The 22858-nt window shown below is 45.7% G+C and overlaps 1 protein-coding gene across 2 annotated transcripts in view; it reads right to left on the bottom strand.

Annotated features, from left to right (window-relative positions):
• Positions 1–16092, bottom strand: part of LOC135528072 (semaphorin-3ab-like) — a 39883-nt gene extending 23791 nt beyond the window's left edge. For both annotated transcript variants that reach the window (XM_064956847.1, XM_064956846.1), the window contains exon 1: positions 15643–16092. In XM_064956847.1, the coding sequence (XP_064812919.1) occupies positions 15643–15742 (100 nt within the window). In that variant the 5' untranslated portion in view covers positions 15743–16092. The remainder of the gene's footprint in view (positions 1–15642) is intronic.
• Positions 16093–22858: the final 6766 nt, after the last annotated feature.

Here is a 22858-nt window from a genome sequence, read left to right on the forward strand (position 1 = left end):
GATAAGACGATAGTGTGTGATTACAACAGGGATACAATGACAGCTATGATAGAGGCTGTACAAGATAGATCTGATAGCTGGATAGCTAAGAGTAGCGATTAGCAGAGAATGACAATCGCCACTTCTATCAGTCTACTCTTATTGTGAAACCACACATCTCCCACATCTACACTAACATACAGCAGATGTCTATAAGCTTTGAGATCACATAGGAAGGCATTTTGAGGATGGATTCGTTTACATTCGTCTAACTGTCCTCACACATAGAAGTATCTGTTTCCCTTTAGGAAAGCTTAGCTCAAGCTTAGCTCGCATATGTGTTTGATAGAAGATAGAAGGAGGAGGGTTTGGAGAAGATGGAGACTTAATGACAGACAGTGTCTGGTGGTTAAACTGGAACAGTGAGATTAGACTGATGCCATTGTGATGAAACTGACAGACTGAGAAATGAAACATGACGAGTGTGGAAGAAACGACACAGCGATGGGAAGAAGATAAATCGATGGGGAGAAGGAATGAAAGAGAAAAAATAATCAAATGGAGAGTTAATTTGGAGCAGACGGCCTGTTATTGAGGGAAAATACAAAAATAAAATAAAGTGCCATTTGGAGTTCATTGAATCAGTTTCATTTTTGGGGCGAAAGAGGTAGCAAAGATTTATTTTAAAGATATCGGGAGTACTGAGAGTAAGATTGACAAACTGGCACACACACACTCTTGGTTGTTGGCAAACTTGTTGAGTGACACGTCCCAAATATCACCATCAAATTCCTTGATAAGAGTATAACCATCTTATTTGCCAGTTTGTGGCCCACCTGTTAGCTTGTACGATTCATGCCATTCTTCATCAACGAGCTGTTGCCTACCACAGCACTGCCGCTGACGGGCTGGGTTTTCTAACAGTAACTGAATGCCTCCATGCCTGTCTGCCTGCTTTATATAGCAAGCCACGACTGTGACTCGCTGTCTGTAGGAGCAAACCATTTTCGTGAACAGTGTGGTGTTCCTAATAAACTGGTCATTGAGTGTACAAAGCGTTAAGAACTCCTTCCAGACTCAATTCGTTAGGGCATGGACTCGCATTCCACAGGGATGCTCGCCCATGTTGTTGCCTATGCTTCCAACAGTTGTGTGAAGTTGGCTGGATGTCCTTTGGGTGGTAAACCATTCTTGATACACACTGGAAACTGCTGAGCATGAAAACCCCAGCAGCGTTGCAGTTCTTGACACAAACTGGTGCGCCTGACACCAACTACCATATCCCGATCAAAGGCACTTCAATCTTTTGTCTTGTCCATTCACCCTCTGAATGGCACACATATACAATCCATGTCTCAACTGTCTCAAGGCTTAAACATATGCTCTCCTTCATCTACACGGATTGAAATGGATTTAACAAGTGACATCAATAAGGGATCATAGCTTTCACCTGGATTTACCTGGTCAATCTGTCATGGAAAAAGCAGGTGTCCTTAATGTTTTTGTACACTCAGTGTATGTATATACTGCATACTTATACACACACACTGGACTATAGAACCAATGGCCAGAGCACCCATCATTCTGAGTATATGATGAATACTTCTTATTCAGGGTGACAAAAAACACATTCCTGCCTCTTCCAAGTACAAATCCCCCTTATAGAAACTGACATGTAGTCTCCACACCAACACACATCACACATACACTCACACACACATACATTCACACCACACACACAGACACACACAGACACGCACATTCTTACTGCCACTCTCCTGACTTACTCCCAACACACCAGCTGCACCCACCCACCCCACTGGGCTGATCCTTCCTCTGGGGCATTTGCCTTGACAGCAATGACTGTGTCGACCCAGTGGGGGTTCCAGACCTGCCCTCACCAGCAGCCCCTCAGAGGAATTAGTACTGGAAGTGTTTCACTGACTGACCTCCGCAGCTAACACCAAAACTCAGCACATCTACTGGAGTAAGGCCATTAGCTTCATGCACTAGTGTGCTAACTGCTCAACTGTTAATGTAAGGTACATTGTTAAATTCAGTCGGCTTAGTTAAAAATCCCCCCCAAAACTAGTCAAAATCCGAGATCACAAACAGAAGGTTTTTTTCTTCTAAATGTGTCTAAACTCAGAACAGCCATGTACAGTATTTTCAGTCCGGTTAGACTGAACGTGTTTGTAAAGACAGCTGAGTAGAGGTCTTCTCAGGTCCAACATTTTGGACCTGGACCCGAAAGGACTGGAGGACAATCACACCCGAACCCAAATGGACCCGACGACAACCAGGCCTAGATCCGGACCTGACTCCCAAGAGAGTCAGCCAAGTTGTCACGACTTCCTCCGAGGTCAGTCCCTCTCCTTGTTCGGGCGGCGTTTGGCGGACGACGTCACCGACCTTCTACCTTCCATTTGTTTTGTCTTTGTCTTACACACCTGATTTCACTCACCCAATTACTTGTTTATTATTTAACTTTCTGTTCCCCATGTTTGTTTGTGAGTGATTGTTTGTTGTACATCGGTCCGTTATTGTGGGCTCGCTGTATTGCTTTGTATTTTGTATATTTTAAGTACGTTGATTACTCATATCTGCTGTTCTGCGCCTGACTCTCTACACCAGCTACACACAGGACCATTACAGAATCACTCACCTGGAATTGAGTCAGCAGGAGCAGACGCCGTCCCTGTGGCGGTAGAGCAGGATGTCAGGGGTTCCTACTCCAGCTGGAGCTCAACCTGGCGACCGTCCACCCGGCTCCTTCGGGGCATCAGAGTGTGTCCGCCCTCGTCTCCTGCCTCTCAGGCAAATCCCTGGAGTTGTACCATTATGCAGAGTTCACCCGCCGCTTTCGGGCAATGTTCGACCACCCGCCTGAGGGTCAGGTGAACGTCTGTTCCACTTGAGGCAGGGGACAAGGAGAGCGCAGGATTTCGCTTTGGACATCCGGACCCTGGCTGCCATCGTGGGATGGAATGACAGGGCCTTGATCGATCACTATCGGTGCAGTCTGTGAGAGGACGTCCGTCGGGAGTTGGCCTGCCGAGACACCACCCTCACGTTGGACCAGCTGATGGACCTGTCCATCCGGCTGGACAACCTACTGGACGTCCAGATCGGGGCCTGTCAGTTCCATCCCCCACTCCAACGCCCATGGAGCTGGCAGGTGCTGCGCTTAGGGTGACCGGAGGAGGGGCCAGTCCCTCCACCATGTGGCCGCAGAGGGCACACTGCCTGTCGGTGCTGGGGGGGTTCCTCAGGGAGTCGAGGAAGCAGGCAGGGCACTATCGTGTCACCCCAGGTGAGTTGACACCAGGCTCACCCAGAGCCCCCTGTTGCTCACATATATGTGTTTATTAATTTTCCTGGGTTTTCCACACATTCCCAGCATAAGGCTCTTGTAGATTCAGGCACAGCTGGGAATTTTAATGATCGTTCATTTGCCCATAGTTTAGGGATCCTCATTGTTCCTGTGGACATGCCCTTCCCTGTGCATGCCCTAGATAGTCGACCATTAGGGTCAGGACTGATTAAGGAGGCCACCATTCCACTAGACATGGTTACGCAGGAGGGTCATGAGGAGAGAATCAGTCTCTTCCTTATTGATTCTCCTGCGTTTCCCGTGGTGCTGGCCCTACCCTGGGTGGCCTGTCATGACCCCACTATTTTGTGGCAACAGAGGGCAGTCATGAGAGTGCTCAGGGAGGTGTGTAGGGGTTTTCATTGGTGCGAATATGGTGGAAAGTCCAGACCAGGTCTCCACAGTGCGCATCCCCTCAGAATATGCCGATTTGGCTCTCGCCTTCTGTAAGAAAATGGCGATTCAATTACCGCCCCATCGACGGGGGGATTGTGCAATAAATCTCCTGGTAGACGCAGCACTTCCCAGGAGTCACGTGTATCCCCTGTCACAGGAGGAGACGGCGGCTATGGAAACAGATGTCTCCAAATGCCTGGGGCAGGGATACATTCGGCCCTCCACTTCACCTGCCTACTCGATTTTCTTTTTTGTGAAGAACAAGGATGGAGGTCTGCGCCTTGTATTGACTATCAGGGTATCAATCAGATCACTGTGAGGTACAGCTCCCCGCTGCCTCTCATCGCCAGTGCGATCAAGTCAATGCACGGGGCGCACTTCTTCACAAAATTGGATCTCAGGAGCGCTTACAACCTGGTGCGTATCCAGGAGGGGGACGAGTGGAAGACGGCATTTAGTACCACCTCAGGGCACTATGAGTACCTCGTCATAACGTACGGATTGATGAATGCTCCATCAGTTTTCCCGGCCTTTGTTGACGAGATTTTCTGGGACCTGTACCGGCAGGGTGTAGAGGTGTATATTGACAACATTCTGATATACTCCGCTACACGCACCGTGCATGTGTTCCTGGTGCGCAGGGTGCTTGGTCGACTGTTGGAGCATGACCTGTACGTCAAGGCGGAGAAATGTCTGTTCTTCCAACAGTCCGTCTCCTTCCTAGGGTACCGCATTTCCACGTCAGGGGTGGAGATGGAGAGTGACCGCATTTCAGCCGTGCATATTTGGCCGACTCCCACCATGGTAAAGGAAGTGTAGCGGTTTCTAGGGTTTGCCAAACCAGAGGTTTATCCAGAGTTTTGGTCAGGTAGCAGCTCCCATTACCTCACTGCTGAAAGGGTAACTGGTGCGGCTGCAGTGGTCGGGTGAGGCGGACAGGGCTTCTGGTCACCTGAAGGCCCTGTTTACCTCAGCTCCCGTGCTGCTCATCCGGATCACTCTTTGGCGTTCATAGTGGAGGTGGACGCATCCGAGGCTGGGATAGGAGCCATGCTCGCTCAGCACTCAGGCATGCCACCAAAGCTCCGCCCCTGTGCTTTCTTTTCGAAGAGGCTCAGCCCGGCGGAGCAAAACTATGATGTGTGGGACCGGGAGCTGTTGGCTGTTGTCAAGGCTTTGAAGGTGTGGAGACATTGGTTTGAGGGGGCTAAACACCCTTTTCTCATCTGGACTGACCACAGCACTCTGGAGTACATGTTCTTTACCCGTTTTGTTTTCACTCTGTTCTACAGACCAGGTTCCCAGAACGCTAAGGCATAATCACTGTCCCGGATGTATGACACAGAGGAGCGGTCAATGGATCACAATCCCATTCTTCCGGCCTCTTGCCTGGTGGCACCGGTGGTGTGGGAGCTGGACGCGGACATTGAGCGGGCGTTACGCACAGAGCCCACTCCCCCCCCCCCCCCAGTGTCCAGCTGGGCGCCTGTACGTTCCGTCTGCTGTCCGCGACCGTTTGATCTATTGGGCCCACACATCACCCTCCTCTGGTCATCCTGGCATCGGTGGGACGGTGCGTTGCCTTAGTGGGAAGTACTGGTGGTCCACCTTGACCAAGGACGTGAGGGTTTATGTTTCCTCCTGCTTGGTGTGCGCCCAGTGCAAGGCTCCCAGGCACCTGCCCAGAGGGAAGTTACAACCCCTACCCGTTCCACAACAGCCGTGGTGGCACCTGTCGGTGGACTTCCTGACAGATTTTCCTCCCTCACAGGGCAACACCACAATCCTGGTCATTGTGGATCGGTTTTCTAAGTCCTGCCATCTCCTCCCTTTTCCCGTTCTCCCTACGGCCCTACCGACTGCGGAGGCCCTGTTCACACACGTCTTCCGGCACTACGGGGTGCATGAGGACATAGTTTCTGATCAGGGTCCCCAGTTCACATCCAGGGTCTGGGGAGCGTTCATGGAACGTCTGGGGGTCTCAGTCAGCCTCACCTCAGGTTTTCACCCCGAGAGTAACGGGCAGGTGGAGAGAGTAAACCAGGATGTGGGTATTATTTCTGCGGTCACATTGCCAGGACCGGCCAGGGGAGTGGGCGGCGTTCATCCAATGGGCAGAGATGGCCCAAAACTTACTCCGACACTAACCTCTCTCCTTTCCAGTGCGTACTGGGGTATCAGCCGGGTTCTGGAACCTTGGCATCAGAGCCAGATCGAAGCTACTGTGGTGGACGAATGGTTTAAGCGCTCGGAGGAGACCTGGGACGCCGCCCATGTGCACCTACAACGGACTGTGAGGCGGCAAAAGGCGAGCGCCAACCGCCACCGCAGCGAGGCCCTGGTGTTTGCACTGGGGGACCGGGTCTGGCTCTCGACCCGAAACCTGCCCCTCTACCTGCCCTGCCGGAAGCTGGGCCTGCGGTTTGTGGGGCCATTTAATGTCCTGAGGAGACTGAATGAGGTATGCAACAGTTTACAGCTTCCCCCAGATTACCGTATTAATCCCTCGTTCCATGTGTCTCTCCTCGGGCCGGTGGTGGCGGTCCAATCCAGGAGTCTGAGGTGCAGGAGGTTCCTCCGCCCCCTCGTGGGGGCCCCGGCATATGCTGTTCGAGCCATCCTGGACTCGAGCCATACTGGACTCAAGGCGTCGGGTGAGGGGCCTTCAGTACCTCGTGGAGTGGGAGGGGTACGGTCCGGAGGAGAGATGCTGGGTGCCGGTGGAGGACATCTTGGACCCTTCGTTGCTGCGGGAGTTCCACCGTATCCATCCGGATCGCCCTGCACCTCGTCCTCCGGGTCGTCCCTGCTGGAGCTGCGTGTCAAGGGGGGGATACTGTCACGACTTCCGCCGAAGTCGGTCCCTCTCCTTGATCGGGCGGAGTTCGGCGGTCGACGTCACCGACCTTCTAGCCACCGCCGATCCACTTTTCATTTTCCATTTGTTTTGTCTTTGTCTTACACACCTGATTTCACTCACCCAGTTACTTGTTTATTATTTAACCCTCTATTCCCCATGTTTGTTTGTGAGTGATTGTTCGTTGTACATCGGTCCGTTATTGTGACCTCGCTATATTGCTTTGTATTTTGTATATTTTGAGTAAAGTACGTTGATTACTCATATCTGCTGTCCTGCGCCTGACTCTCTACATAGCTACACACAGGACCATTACACAAGTTTCTCTTCTGATGAAGAAATATGTCTTTATATGTTGGCTAGGCCTTCTATAAGTCAATAAATTCACCTTATTAGCATTAAATAAATATGCTATAAGCTATGCAGAGCCGTGGTTGGGTCCATTCAGGTCTATCAGCCGCTCTGGTGGTAGGTCGGGTCTTGGGTATTCGGGTTCGATCTGTGAAGACCTCTACTGCAGAGTGCAGACATCCTCAGACAAGCTGAAGGAGACAGCAAGGTCCTTAAGACCTTGACCCTTGACCACCAGTCAGTTGTTCCTTGATCCTGTCAATCTAAATCAAGGAAAACGTTTGACAAATTTTCACAGCTCATTCGCCCCATCCTCTCCTCCCCCATGCCATCATGCTACAATTCTCACACTTCCCCTGATATCTGTGGCATTTCTGGGGCGAGTCTCTGTATACCCTTCACCCTCTCTTCCTCTTGTCCTGTGTGAATGTGGATGCCGTAAGTTAGCTTGGCACCAGGAGGACGGGAGTGACCGTGAGTTAGCTTGGCACCAGGAGGACGGGAGTGACCGAGAGTTAGCTTGGCACCAGGAGGACGGAGTGACCGTGAGTTAGCTTGGCACCAGGAGGACGGGAGCGACCGTGAGTTAGCATGGCACCAGGAGGACGGGAGTGACCGTGAGTTAGCTTGGCACCAGGAGGATGGGAGTGAACGTGAGTTAGCTTGGCACCAGGAGGACGGGAGTGACCGTGAGTTAGCATGGCACCAGGAGGACGGGAGTGACCGTGAGTTAGCATGGCACCAGGAGGACCCAAGCCAGTTGACATTAGAGAACCTCAGTCATGGGAGCCACTGATGGGCGTGTATGTGATTAGGGCAAATGTATGGCGTGTGACACAGCTAAGAACATTCCTGCATCAGGAGACACAGACACGCACACAACAAGCGCACACACACAGACAAGCGCAATTACAGACACACACAGAGACAAACGTGAAAACACACACACTGTGGTTGGAGTCCTTTTTTGGACAGCCAGCTCTTTTCCTCAGACTGGTACTGAGGGACAGTTCTGCATTTACTGGGGTGGGCTGGTCCAATATAGGTGAGGGTTGGCAAACTTGTTTTTTGCTTTGGGGAGGGTTGTGTGTTTTTTTTGTGCACAGGGAAGGGTAGTGTGTTTTTTCCTTGATTTACATTCTCCATTTTGTTGATTTTACTATATAATGTATCCCATATAGCCAAATTACCTCATCCACTTGCATGCGCCTCCTATATCAAGGTGTTTTGGTACTTCCCTTACGTACTACGCCTTTGTATTTAAAAAAATATTTTATTTATTATTTTTTAGGGGTGGATCAGCTTAATATTGCAGAAAGAATATTGGTTCCATCAACGTAATTGTCTGCATCATTTCCAATCCCCCATATATGCATGCATACATATACACATACAGTGCCTTGCGAAAGTATTCGGCCCCCTTGAACTTTGCGACCTTTTGCCACATTTCAGGCTTCAAACATAAAGATATAAAACTGTATTTTTTGTGAAGAATCAACAACAAGTGGGACACAATCATGAACTGGAACGACATTTATTGGATATTTCAAACTTTTTTAAACAAATCAAAAACTGAAAAATTGGGCGTGCAAAATTATTCAGCCCCCTTAAGTTAATACTTTGTAGCGCCACCTTTTGCTGCAATTACAGCTGTAAGTCGCTTGGGGTATGTCTCTATCAGTTTTGCACATCGAGAGACTGACATTTTTTCCCATTCCTCCTTGCAAAACAGCTCGAGCTCAGTGAGGTTGGATGGAGAGCATTTGTGAACAGCAGTTTTCAGTTCTTTCCACAGATTCTCGATTGGATTCAGGTCTGGACTTTGACTTGGCCATTCTAACACCTGGATATGTTTATTTTTGAACCATTCCATTGTAGATTTTGCTTTATGTTTTGGATCATTGTCTTGTTTGAAGACAAATCTCCGTCCCAGTCTCATGTCTTTTGCAGACTACATCAGGTTTTCTTCCAGAATTGTCCTGTATTTGGCTTCATCCATCTTCCCATCAATTTTAACCATCTTCCCTGTCCCTGCTGAAGAAAAGCAGGCCCAAACCATGATGCTGCCACCACCATGTTTGACCGTGGGGATGGTGTGTTCAGGGTGATGAGCTGTGTTGCTTTTACGCCAAACATAACGTTTTGCATTGTTGCCAAAAAGTTCCATTTTGGTTTCATCTGACCAGAGCACCTTCTTCCACATGTTTGGTGTGTCTCCCAGGTGGCTTGTGGCAAACTTTAAACGACACTTTCTATGGATATCTTTAAGAAATGGCTTTCTTCTTGCCACTCTTCCATAAAGATTTGTGCAATATACGACTGATTGTTGTCCTATGGACAGAGTCTCCCACCTCAGCTGTAGATCTCTGCAGTTCATCCAGAGTGATCATGGGCCTCTTGGCTGCATCTCTGATCAGTCTTCTCCTTGTATGAGCTGAAAGTTTAGAGGGACGGCCAGGTCTTGGTAGATTTGCAGTGGTCTGATACTCCTTCCATTTCAATATTATCGCTTTCACAGTGCTCCTTGGGATGTTTAAAGCTTGGGAAATCTTTTTGTATCCAAATCCGGCTTTAAACTTCTTCACAACAGTATCTCGGACCTGCCTGGTGTGTTCCTTGTTCTTCATGATGCTCTCTGTGCTTTTAACGGACCTCTGAGACTATCACAGTGCAGGTGCATTTATACGGAGACTTGATTACACACAGGTGGATTGTATTTATCATCATTAGACATTTAGGTCAACATTGGATCATTCAGAGATCCTCACTGAACTTCTGGAGAGAGTTTGATGCACTGAAAGTAAAGGGGCTGAATAATTTTGCACGCCCAATTTTTCAGTTTTTGATTTGTTAAAAACGTTTGAAATATTCAATAAATGTCGTTCCACTTCATGATTGTGTCCCACTTGTTGTTGATTCTTCACAAAAAAATACAGTTTTATATCTTCATGTTTGAAGCCTGAAATGTGGCAAAAGGTCGCAAAGTTCAAGGGGGCCGAATACTTTCGCAAGGCACTGTATATACATACACATACCTAAATAGACATACATACTTTTTTAAAGAATATACCTTTATTATTATTCCCCACAAACCCTACCACCGATCCCCCAATTGGAGTAAACTTATTTATACAATTTATACATCTTACATACTACACCTTACCAGACAACTGTCTATCCTGTCATCTATTTAGAGTGACAATAGTGGTAGGTGGATTGTTTGTCCAGATCTGCAATAGGCTATAGTAATCATACCACACGTAAAATCATACGAATCTGCACCAATTTTCAATATAAGTCCACAAGATAGAGGAATAGCTGTCAGGCCGGATTCAAAACATAGAATTTTCCAATTTAAATTATTATATAACATTCTTGCAACCAATAGAATGGTGTATATATGGGGGATACAACCATCCCAACTCTGCAGATTTTGCTGTGAAGAGACAGAATCATTAGATAATTTGTTTTGATACTGTCCATATGTAGCTTGTTTTTGGTTACAGGTTCAGGAATGGCTGAAGAGTGCTGGGTGATTTGAAAGGTCATAGTCAATCAATCAATAACATATGTGGGAACTCCTTCAAGACTGTTGGAAAAGCATTCCTCATGAAGCTGGTTGAAAGAATGCCAAGAGTGTGCAAAGCTGTCATCAAGGCAAGCAGTGGCTACTTTGAAGAATCTAAAATCTAAACTATATCACATAACTTTTTTGGTTACTACATGATTTCATATGTGTTATTTCATAGTTTTATTATACAATGTAGGACATAGTTCAAATAAAGAAAAACCCTTGAATGAGTAGGTATGTCCAAACTTTTGACTGGTACTGTAAGTATTCAGATCCTTTACTCAGTACTTTGTTGAAGCACCTTTGGCAGCGATTTCAGCCTTGAGTCTTCTTGGGTATGATGCTACAAGTTTGGCACACCTGAATTTGGGGGGGATTCTATTTCATAGTTTTGATGTCTTCACTATTATTCTACAATGTAGAAAATAGTAAAAATAAAGAAAAACCCTTAAAGGAGTAGGTGTGTCCATACTTTGGACTGGTACTGTATACAGTGCCTTGCGAAAGTATTCGGCCCCTTGAACTTTGCGACCTTTTGCCACATTTCAGGCTTCAAACATGAAGATATAAAACTGTATTTTTTTGTGAAGAATCAACAACAAGTGGGACACAATCATGAAGTGGAATGACATTTATTGAATATTTCAAACGTTTTTAACAAATCAAAAACTGAAAAATTGGGCGTGCAAAATTATTCAGCCCCTTTACTTTCAGTGCAACAAACTCTCTCCAGAAGTTCAGTGAGGATCTCTGAATGATCCAATGTTGACCTAAATGACTAATGATGATAAATACAATCCACCTGTGTGTAATCAAGTCTCTGTATAAATGCACCTGCACTGTGATAGTCTCAGAGGTCCGTTAAAAGCACAAAGAGCATCATGAAGAACAAGGAACACACCAGGCAGGTCCGAGGTACTGTTGTGAAGAAGTTTAAAGCCGGATTTGGATACCAAAAGATTTCCCAAGCTTTAAACATCCCAAGGAGCACTGTGAAAGCGATAATATTGAAATGGAAGGAGTATCAGACCACTGCAAATCTACCAAGACCTGGCCGTCCCTCTAAACTTTCAGCTCATACAAGGAGAAGACTGATCAGAGATGCAGCCAAGAGGCCCATGATCACTCTGGATGAACTGCAGAGATCTACAGCTGAGGTGGGAGACTCTGTCCATAGGACAACAATCAGTCGTATATTGCACAAATCTGGCCTTTATGGAAGAGTGGCAAGAAGAAAGCCATTTCTTAAAGATATCCATAAAAAGTGTCGTTTAAAGTTTGCCACAAGCCACCTGGGAGACACACCAAACATGTGGAAGAAGGTGCTCTGGTCAGATGAAACCAAAATGGAACTTTTTGGCAACAATGCAAAACGTTATGTTTGGTGTAAAAGCAACACAGCCCATCACCCTGAACACACCATCCCACGGTCAAACATGGTGGTGGCAGCATCATGGTTTGGGCCTGCTTTTCTTCAGCAGGGACAGGGAAGATGGTTAAAATTGATGGGAAGATGGATGGAGCCAAATACAGGACCATTCTGGAAGAAAACCTGATGGAGTCTGCAAAAGACCTGAGACTGGGACGGAGATTTGTCTTCCAACCAGACAATGATCCAAAACATAAAGCAAAATCTACAATGGAATGGTTCAAAAATAAACATATCCAGGTGTTAGAATGGCCAAGTCAAAGTCCAGACCTGAATCCAATCGAGAATCTGTGGAAAGAACTGAAAACTGCTGTTCACAAATGCTCTCCATCCAACCTCACTGAGCTCGAGCTGTTTTGCAAGGAGGAATGGGAAAAATGTCAGTCTCTCGATGTGCAAAACTGATAGAGACATACCCCAAGCGACTTACAGCTGTAATTGCAGCAAAAGGTGGCGCTACAAAGTATTAACTTAAGGGGGCTGAATAATTTTGCACGCCCAATTTTTCAGTTTTTGATTTGTTTAAAAAAGTTTGAAATATCCAATAAATGTCGTTCCACTTCATGATTGTGTCCCACTTGTTGTTGATTCTTCACAAAAAAATACAGTTTTATATCTTTATGTTTGAAGCCTGAAATGTGGCAAAAGGTCGCAAAGTTCAAGGGGGCCGAATACTTTCGCAAGGCACTGTATATTTACAGAATTACATTGATGGAAGCAACACTCTATCTGCAATATGGTATAGCTGATCCAGTGCCATTTAAAATGAACAAGGATTATTATTTTTTAATGAGCATGGACTTATTTCTATTACAGCACATTGGATGACTGTCATTCATATTCCATTCACCCAGTTCAATATAACAGTGATAGGTTTAGGTTACTACGTGATACTCAAATGTTCTTTATACCCATCATGAGGTTGCTACAACCGAGCCTATGAATGAAAGTTTACAACGTAGGTGCACACAGGTCAACAAGGTTGAGGTGACAGTGACATATTCAATACCACCTTGCACACTTTTGCCTGCATCTAGATGATCTAGCTTGTAATAATTTGTCCAGCAGTTGCCAATTCTTGCAAAAGCCCTGTTATTTGAGTGTTTCATTCCATTTGGGTCAGTTGTGGATCGACTCTGAACAGATTATAGAAGGGCACAGTAGCAGGCCAGTCTGGCTGTAATTTTACTTCGGCGCATTCTGCTGCCGATCATCATTCTCCCAAGTCGTCCACATAGATGACATGCTTTACTTGATTGTGGTGTTGAAAACACAAACCATGATTACAAGTGCTCAAAGGAATCGGTATACAGCTATGCATTTCTTATTGGTTGTGTGTGGTGCATTGGCACAGAGACCTGGACAATTCCTGGCATATATTTTATATAATTATAAATACAGTATAGCATCAAAATGTTGAAAATCAGATTTCCTCGAGCTGATCGTTGTCTGCAGCCGGCTCTGATCGTAGTGTAATGACACACAGTTAGGGAGAGTGAACTCATCCGTTGTGGTCTGTGAACACTCAACCTTCTGCACTGTGCCACAAAACCATGCTGAAGTGTTAAAGTCAATATCTACGTTTATAAACACAGGGTTACTACAATTATTGGTATTTATGATATTTATTTTTATGACACCCCCCTCCCCCACCCCTGTGCGTAAGTGAGAAAGTGTGTGTGTGGGTGTGAGTGTCTGTCTGTCTGTGTGTTTGTGTGACTGAGTTAGGCTGTCTGTGTCTCTACATGGGGAGCCCCTTAGCTGAGTTGTCTGGCTCACAGGTCCCAGGAGGAAGACTTAGTTTGGTGCGCCACTAGAGAGATGAGGAAACCGGGGCACATTTCCTGTGGAAATGGGGTTATCACTTCACCAATTACTGTGCAATTAGAAAGGCAGGACTGGAGATGTCTGGGAAACGGACAAACACACACTCCCCGACATCTGGATTATTTCACAACTCAACCAGGCACAAGTGGACACCTTGCCCTTTCACCTTTCTGAATACATAGATATAAATCATAGTCAGATTGCCTGAGTCCTTGTCTAAGTATTACCGCACACCTTTAGTTCAAGGCTGCAAAACCACTGTCTGCCGTTGTCAAGGGTGCTACCAAGGAAGAGGGGTACTAATTCTCCCCTCAGGTGAAAGGAGAATGTGTCATCATCTAGATGATGAAATGACTCCCAGTCTATGTCAGTATGTTGTGTGTGAATCAATCTAAATTATAATGAACTTTCAAACATGGCCGCCTCTCCAATCACTGTACCGGGTAATAATACACCATCACAGGTCACAAGAGCAGCAGGTGAACTGTAAAGGAAACCAGACACGGCAAGCATCATCAAACCCCAACTCTATTATAACCCGCTTGTGTGTGGTTTTCACATGGCTTAACCGCTGAGATTGCTTCATTAGCCTTTTGTATGTGCCGCTATACATTTCACTGAATCTGCAGCAGTAAAATGCCCCTTTTGTGTGTGGGGGGCACAAACCCAATCTCCAGCTGTCATTTATCATTTGGGAAATCAGGCCCAGAGTCTACAAGCGACTGGGATAATTGAGTCATTATAAGTGGGGTGGCAGGCAGTCTAACTCCAGTGTTGGCTGGCTGGCTGATGTGAAGTTTGACTGAATAACTGGGATAATTTAGTCATTAAGGCTAGGAGGGTTGGAGAGAGAGGGACCAGGCAGCCAAGCTGATGGGGTAATCAGCCATGGTGGGGTTAAAAACCAGCTCCATCACATGTGGTCTTCTAGGATCTGATCTGGAATCAGGCGCCCCTGACCCGTGAAGAGCAGAGGAAAAGGCAGTCAGGCTATCAGACGTACATCGGAGGTCGGGAGGGAAATGACCAGCACATGGTCCTCCCTCTGAGAGTCACTGTCTGTGTGTCGGTGTCTGCATCGGATTGAAACACGCATGTACGCCCAGACAAAGACGCACAGATGCACACATTCACACACCCACACATCTCTGACACCCAGCAATTCCTTTATCACACACACTCTTTCTCCCTCTAACACACAGGACCACAGTACCACCTTGAAACACCTTGTATTAAGCACAATTCACATCTGGAAGTACACATCATCAAAAGCAGCCAGATGAAGCACTGAAATACAGCAGATCCTCCTTGCATCATTTCCTTTTGTACTTTCTAGGCCATGTCCTTTTCAGCCTTGAATATGATTCTTATTTGTACTTCACAGAGTCTGTGTGATGTCTGGGTGTGTTTTAATGGTGTGAGTACAGACCATTACGATTAGACTATCACTCCCAACTGGGGTTTATTATTGTTGCATTATCAGATATGAGTAGATGGAGCAGCTCAAATATCAATCAGTACTCACTGAGCACAGACCAAAACTCTGTTAAAAGACAGATGAATATACAATCATACACATTCTTTAAATCAAAAATTTGCACTCTCAACGACACAAAATCGCACTTTGTCAATCATACACACAAATCTTCACACAAAACTGCCATACTCTTCCAAACATAGCTGATCCTTTATTATGTAATGGTATGAGCGAAGCAGTTATAGGGACATAGAAGGAACGAGATGATACAATCCAAATAGACAACACAGTGAGTGGAGAGCTATTCAAAAATACAGCACGTGAGGCACACTAACAAAGAGACAGCAGGGTGTGAATGGGAGAGAAAGGGGTTCTGTCTTACCTGAGTGGGTGAACTGCAGGCGAGGCTGGGAGGCTCTCCATGCCCCCGTCAGACTGCTCCCCAGGTGGGCTAGGAGGACCAGGGTCACGAACCTCCACATGGTCTCTCACTCACACACACTCAAAGTCCTGAGCACAACACACACTTCACGAGGAAGGCACGTGCAGGAAACACAATCACGAGTATATGTGTGTGGGCTCGGAAAGATACCTAGATAAATCTAGTCCAACAAAACACACTACTCCCACTTGGTTTCAGCTAAACAGCTACTGATCAGATGTGTTTCCTCTCATCTCTTCTCTTCGTGTGACTCGTCTCATGCGTCTCTCACTCTGTTGTATCTTTTCTGTTATGTCTGGGTTTCTCCCCTTGTTGAGTTTTGATTCCTCTCCCACTGTACTCTTCTCATCTCCTCTGATCTCTCTCTCTCTCTCTCTCTCTCTCTCTCTCTCTCTCTCTGTCAGTGAGTCCTCCTCTCCTCCGTATAGGCAAAGAGGAGGCGGGGGAAGAGTTCCCAAATTACATACACAAACACACACACTCCTTCTCTCTTTTTCACTGCTGCAGGAAAACCTACTTTAGATGGGAATAAGACAACTGCTATGTGGTGTGCCTTTCATCTTATTTCTCTCTATACCGCCTCTTGCTTTCTTGTCACTTTCACTCCGCTGCATCAAACAGTCCTTTTGTTGGCCTTTGATGTATAGCATTTACTTTTTTACTTTTAAGTATGATTAAAACTACTTTTTCTACCACTTTACTTAAGTACATTTAAAACCAGATACTTTTAGACTTTTACTCAAGTAGTATTTTGCTGGGTGACTTTAATATTCTATTAAGCTATCTTTACTTTTACTGAAATATGAAAACTGAGTAGTTTTCCCACCACTGAGTATTAGTAGAAGTAGTAGTAGTAGTAGTAGTAGTAGTAGTATCAATCAATCAAATATATTTATAAAGCCCTTTTTACATCAGCCGATGTCACAAAGTGCTATACAGAAACCAGCCTAAATCACCAAACAGCAAGCAATGCAGATGTAGAAGCAGATGGAGAATTAGTAATAGTAGTAGTAGCAGTAGTAGTAGTAATACAGTAGTACAGTAGTTGTATTAGTACAGCTGTACCGTAGAAGTAGTAGCTAGTTGTAGCATCGTGATGGTTGATAAAGCATGTAAAACTCAGAATTACAGAAACAGAGTGAGATCAGGACAAAAGCCCTGAACCAGGAGAGACTGGGGAGGGAGACAGTTGTGATGACTGAGGGAGAGACCTACCTGGCCATGAAACAGCAGGATGATAGATTGAGGGAGTTGGACAGACTCAGACAGCTGGAGACTCTTACCAACCTGGACAAGACCAGACTTGTATTTATTAGCTGTAATTGTTTAGATATGTCCCTGTCTATGATTTATGATGTGTTTTAATGTATGCACAGATCTGCACACAAAAATTCCCCATAGGATAATAGAGTAATTGACTTATCTTATCTGATTTTAGGGAGCAGAAGATGAAAGAGGAGGAGAGAATAGTTGGAGAGGAAAGGTGACAGAGCTGGGAGAAAACCTTGGAAGAGGTGTATTTGGAGAAGGCACAGAGTGAGAACAAGAAGAAGGGGCCTGCTCTGCCTGTGCACGTGCCTAGGCTCATTGTCTACAAGCCAAGGCCCCAGGTCGAGCTCACACCTGACTGTTGGCTCCAGACCCAGAATGACCCAACTCTCCAATCCAGCCAAGATCCAGAGCACAATCAAGCTCCAGACGCCACGATGGCTGCTGCCGAGACCCAATGTGAGGTACTGGACATTGAGTTTGATGAGCGAAAATGTGTAGACGTAGATGTGGTCTACAGGGGACGGATCATTCCCCTTGAAGAGATCCAAGAGGCCAAGCAGTGGCTCCTCCAGGAGGCTAAGGACGCTGAACACCAGGCCAAGGCTCAGACCTACAAAACCTAATGCAGGAACTACATTGACCAGATGAAGAGGAACCCAAAGCCCTTCCTAGTGAGAGAGGAGGAGGAGAAAGAAGCTGAATCCAGTGGCAGTAAGTACTCCAGCCTCATTGCTGAGACCGAGGAGATGGAGGAGAGTGTCAACGAGGAGGAGGGGAAGGACCTCAGAGAGGAGGAAGGAAGTGTGGAGCCCAAGGGGAACATCAAGCGAAGGAAGGTGAATCGCTGGGTGAACGAAAAGGTTAAAGATCGCTACCAGAAGAGGATTAAGATAACCTATTACAACGAGGAGCACATAGATGACAGAATGATGTCCAAGGGGGCGTATGACATCACACTTGTGGAGCAGAATCAAAGGAACCAGGCAAAGCTGCTGAAGGCTGAACAGAAGAGGCAGAAGCTGGAGGACCGCTGGAGTGGGATGAGAGGGAACAGAAGAGGCAGAAGCTGGAGGACCGCTGGAGTGGGAGGAGAGGGAACAGAAGAGGCAGAAGCTGGAGGACCGCTGGAGTGGGAGGAGAGGGAACAGAAGAGGCAGAAGCTGGAGGACCGCTGGAGTGGGAGGAGAGGGAACAGAAGAAAGAGGCCAAGAAGTTCAAAAAGAGAGAGAAGGAAGATTCCAATTCTAGAGGCAACATCACAACATTGAAAATGGCCAGGGTAAATATTGAGCTGAACTGAAAGGACATGGGAATGAGTAAAACGAGGAAAGACGGTTATCATTTTTAAAAGCATGGTCAAAGTTTTCTGTGGGATGTTCATCACTTGAAATGTTAAGTGTGACCCAAAGTTTACAAGTTATATTTTGCTTTAACTTGGCTAATTCTCCTTTACCCTTTCCTGACCTCCTGTTGTCCTTGTATATTTCAGCTTTTGGTGTGCCAGGAGACGCATGTAAGAATTCAACTCCAGACCACTTCTGTGCTCAAATTATGGGTCTCGACTACTCAATGTCCTTTTGATAATCATATAGGGTCTTGGCGCCCCCATGTGGCTCAGACCACTCAGTGGCCAACACCATTTTAGCCAAAGTGCATCTACATTAATTTACCGAAGTGCGTCGCTGCAAGACTGGAAAATAATAAAAGCGTTGCAGCTTGTCATGTCCCAAAAACGACCCCTATCCAAAGCACTGCTATATAAAGAACTGGTTAAACTACATTGTCTTGGGACTGGGCACAGGATGTGCATTATCTTGGTTTCGTTACATGAGATTGAATATTGAACATGAGATTGAATACAACTGCGACCTGGCCAAGATAAAGTAAAGCAGTGTGACACAGACAACAACACAGAGTTACACATGGAGTAAACAATAAACAAGCCAATAACACAATAAACAAGTCAATGACACAGTAGAAAAAAAGAAAGTCTATATTCAGTGTGTGCAAAAGGCATGAGGAGGTAGGCAATAAATAGGCCAATTTAGGCAATTTAGCAGATTAACACTGGAGTGATAAATGAGCAGATGATGATGTGCAAGTAGAGATACTGGTGTGCAAAAGAGCAGAAAAGTAAATAAAAACTGTATGGGGATGAGGTAGGTAGATTAGGTGGGCTATTTACAGATGGACTATGTACAGCTGCAGCAATCGTTTAGCTGCTAAGATAGCTGATGTTTAAAGTTGGTGAGGGAAATATAAGTCTCCAGCTTCAGTGATTTTTGCAATTTGTTCCAGTACTGACAGCAGAGAACTGGAAGGAAAGGCGGCCAAATAAAGTCTTGGCTTTGGGGATGATCTGTGAGATATACCTGCTGGAGCGGGTGCTACGGGTGGATGTTGTTATCGTGACCAGTGAGCTGAGCTAAGGCGGAGCTTTACCTAGCATAGATTTATAGATGACCTGGAGCCAGTGGGTCTGGCGACGGATATGTAGCGAGGGCCAGCCGACTAGAGCATACAGGTCGCAGTGGTGGGTGGTATAAGATGATTTGGTAACAAAACGGACGGCACTGTGTTAGACTGCATCCAGTTTGCTGAGTAGAGTATTGGAAGCTATTTTGTAGATGACATCGCCGAAGTTGAGGATCGATAGGATAGTCAGTTTTTCTAGGGTAAGTTTGGCGGCGTGAGTGAAGAAGGCTTTGTTGCGAAATAGAAAGCCGATTCTAGGTTTGATTTTGGATTGGAGATGTTTAATATGAGTCTGGAAGGAGAGTTTACAGTCGAGCCAGACACCTAGGTATTTATAGTTGTCCACATATTCTAGGTCAGAACCGTCCAGGGTGGTGATGCTAGTCGGGTGGGCGGGTGTGGGCAGCGAACGGTTGAAAAGCATGCATTTGGTTTTACTAGCTTTTAAGAGCAGTTGGAGGCCACAGAAGGAGTGTTGTATGGCATTGAAGCTTGTTTAGAGGTTAGTTAACACAGTGTCCAATATGCCTACAATAGTTATGTGACAATAAGGGATCACACTATCAACTGTCTGTCTTTCACTCACCTGTGGAGGCAATTTGGAGAGAGTTGAAAATAATTTATACAACTATCCAATGGCCGTCTGGCCATAATAACCTGCTAATTGTTAATAAACCATTAATAGGCCTACTGATCGCCACGATAATTATGTACTGTGTTCAACTGAATTTTTAAGCATTTTCGCATATAGGATTAATTATCAACATGTAGGTCTCTTGTCACCTGTGCCGGTGGACGAAGGACAAGTCGGGGTCGGACAAGAAAGTCGTACACCAAAACCACTTCTTTACACAAAGTCATATCTGAGCTATCTTACTCACCATTTTACAGCCCTTTGGAATGGGGTAGGGGTGACACTTGTAGGCCTAATACAATCTAGGAATGGGAAACGGAACATGCAGAAAGGAGGGATGATAGGACCATAGAAAGAACATGCAGAAAGGAGGGATGATAGGACCATAGAAAGAACATGCAGAAAGGAGGGATGATAGGACCATAGAAAGAACATGCAGAAAGGAGGGATGATAGGACCATAGAAAGAACATGCAGAAAGGAGGGATGATGGGACCATAGAAAGAACATGCAGAAAGGAGGGATGATAGGACCATAGAAAGAACATGCAGAAAGGAGGGATGATAGGACCATAGAAAGAACATGCAGAAAGGAGGGGTGATAGGACCATAGAAAGAACATGCAGAAAGGAGGGGTGATAGGACCATAGAAAGAACATGCAGAAAGGAGTGATGGTAGGACCATAGAAAGACGCTCAAGTGCGCGCTCTTCGGCAGCTGTGTGTGTGTGTGTGTGTGTGTGTGTGTGTGTGTGTGTGTGTGTGTGTGTGTGTGTGTGTGTGTGTGTGTGTGTGTGTGTGTGTGTGTGTGTGTGTGTGTGTGTGTGTGTGTGTGTGAGAGAGAGAGAGAGAGAGAGAGAGAGAGAGAGAGAGAGATTGTCTAGGATGCTTAATGGGATGTTTTATTTGATAAATTTGAATAAGTGATGGAAGAACAGGCATGGAATCATGAGAGAGAGGCCTTCTCATGGCAAGTAGTGTCCCCTGAAGCGAGATTTGGTTTAGTGGCCTCCCCTCTTGATGGAGGAGAAAATGTTTTACTTTTTAAAGTTAATTTCCTGCAATTCTATCCATTTTGCCACAGTCCGGAGAAACATTTTTTCAGTTTTAAAGATAATTTCCTGAAATTATAAGCCGTTTGACATGACTTATGCCAGGTTAATGATATCTGAGTGATAGTGACTAACAAAATCAGTGGGGCCCACTGGAGGTCAGGGCCCCTGGGCACGTGTCCTGCGTGCTTGGTCAGTATTCGGCCATGATTATTACAAATCAAATTTATTTATATAGCTCTTCTTACATCAGCTGATATCAAAGTGCTGTACTGAAACCCAACCTGAAATCCCAAACAGCAAGCAATGCAGGTGTAGAAGTACAAGTTTAGATAGCTGGCTAGACTAATTTTCTAACTCTCAATAGGATATTGAGCCCCACGAACTGAGTTCTTAAAAATCAAATCAAATTGTATTTGACACATGCACTGAAAACAAGTGTAGACCTTACAGTGAAATGCTTATTTACAAGCCCTTAAGCCCTTAAACAACAATACAGTTTTAAGAAAAATAAGTGTTAAATAAAAAAATAGATAAGCATTTTTTTTAAACAAATAATGAATTAAAGAACAGCAGTAAAATAACAATAACAAGGCTTTATACAGCGGGTACCTGTACAGAGTCACTGTGCAGGGGCACTGGTTAGTCGAGGTAATATGTACCTGTAGGTATGGTTAAAGTGACTATGCATAGATAATAAACAGAGAGTAGCAGCAGCATAAAAAGGGGGGGTTAGCTGTTCAGGAGTCTTGTGGCTTGGGGGTAAAAGCTGTTAAGAAACCTTTTGGACCTAGACTTGGCGCTCCGGTACCACTTGCCGTGCGGTACCAGAGAGAACAGTCTATGACTAGGGTGGCTGGAGTCTCTGACCGTTTTTAGGGCCTTCCTCTGACACCTGGTATAGAGGTCCTGGATGGCAGGAAGCTTGGCCCCAGTGATGTACTGGGCCGTATGCACTAGCCTCTGTAGTGACTTGCGGTCAGAGGCCGAGCAGTTGCCTTACCAGGCAGTGATGCAAAACAGTCAGAATGCTCTCGATGGTGCCAGTACTGCATGGAATTACTATTCATGTCTAATCTATTTTCTTGGTTATATTATATAATATTCAAGATGGTTTATATATTAGAGAGTACTAGGCAAAAATAGGTCTAGATGTTCGGATGCTTTTATTTTGTCGTTTTTTTTTGGGGGGGGGGGGGGTGAGTAAGTAATTTGTGGATTGACATAGGTGACTTCAGTCGGCAGTGGGAATGGCCCATCTTCTTGACTTTCCAGAAGCAACAAGATGTCAGAAACATAGTTCAGACAGATAACCTGACCATGGGCTTGGTGTTTTTCATCTGTGGGAGTCCAAGAATTTTGGGCGCTGAATCAGGGCAATTCGTGTCGTTTCGGGAAGGAAATTAAACGCAGAAATTAAAATCAGTCTCAGTCTTCCCAGCCAGTCACTCACTACAGATACTCGTTGTGTTTACCCGCCTCCAAACCCCCTCTTTCCCTCATTGGGCGGCTCAGGGAAAGAAGAGCTCATATTGGTTCAATATAGTTTCACTCGTCAAGGCTAAAAATAGCCTGGTATATAAACCCGCCGTTTGACTGCACAGGGCTACTAAACTGGTCTCAGTGGTGGAGGCTGCGAGAGAACCATCCGAGAATGAAAAGGCGGCGGAGGCGCAGGATTTTCCAGCTCTAGCCCACGTCACCGCTCCGCTAATGCCTTGCGCAA

This window comes from Oncorhynchus masou, chromosome 33 (genome assembly GCF_036934945.1).
Source record: "Oncorhynchus masou masou isolate Uvic2021 chromosome 33, UVic_Omas_1.1, whole genome shotgun sequence".
NCBI classification, from domain to species: domain Eukaryota; kingdom Metazoa; phylum Chordata; class Actinopteri; order Salmoniformes; family Salmonidae; genus Oncorhynchus; species Oncorhynchus masou.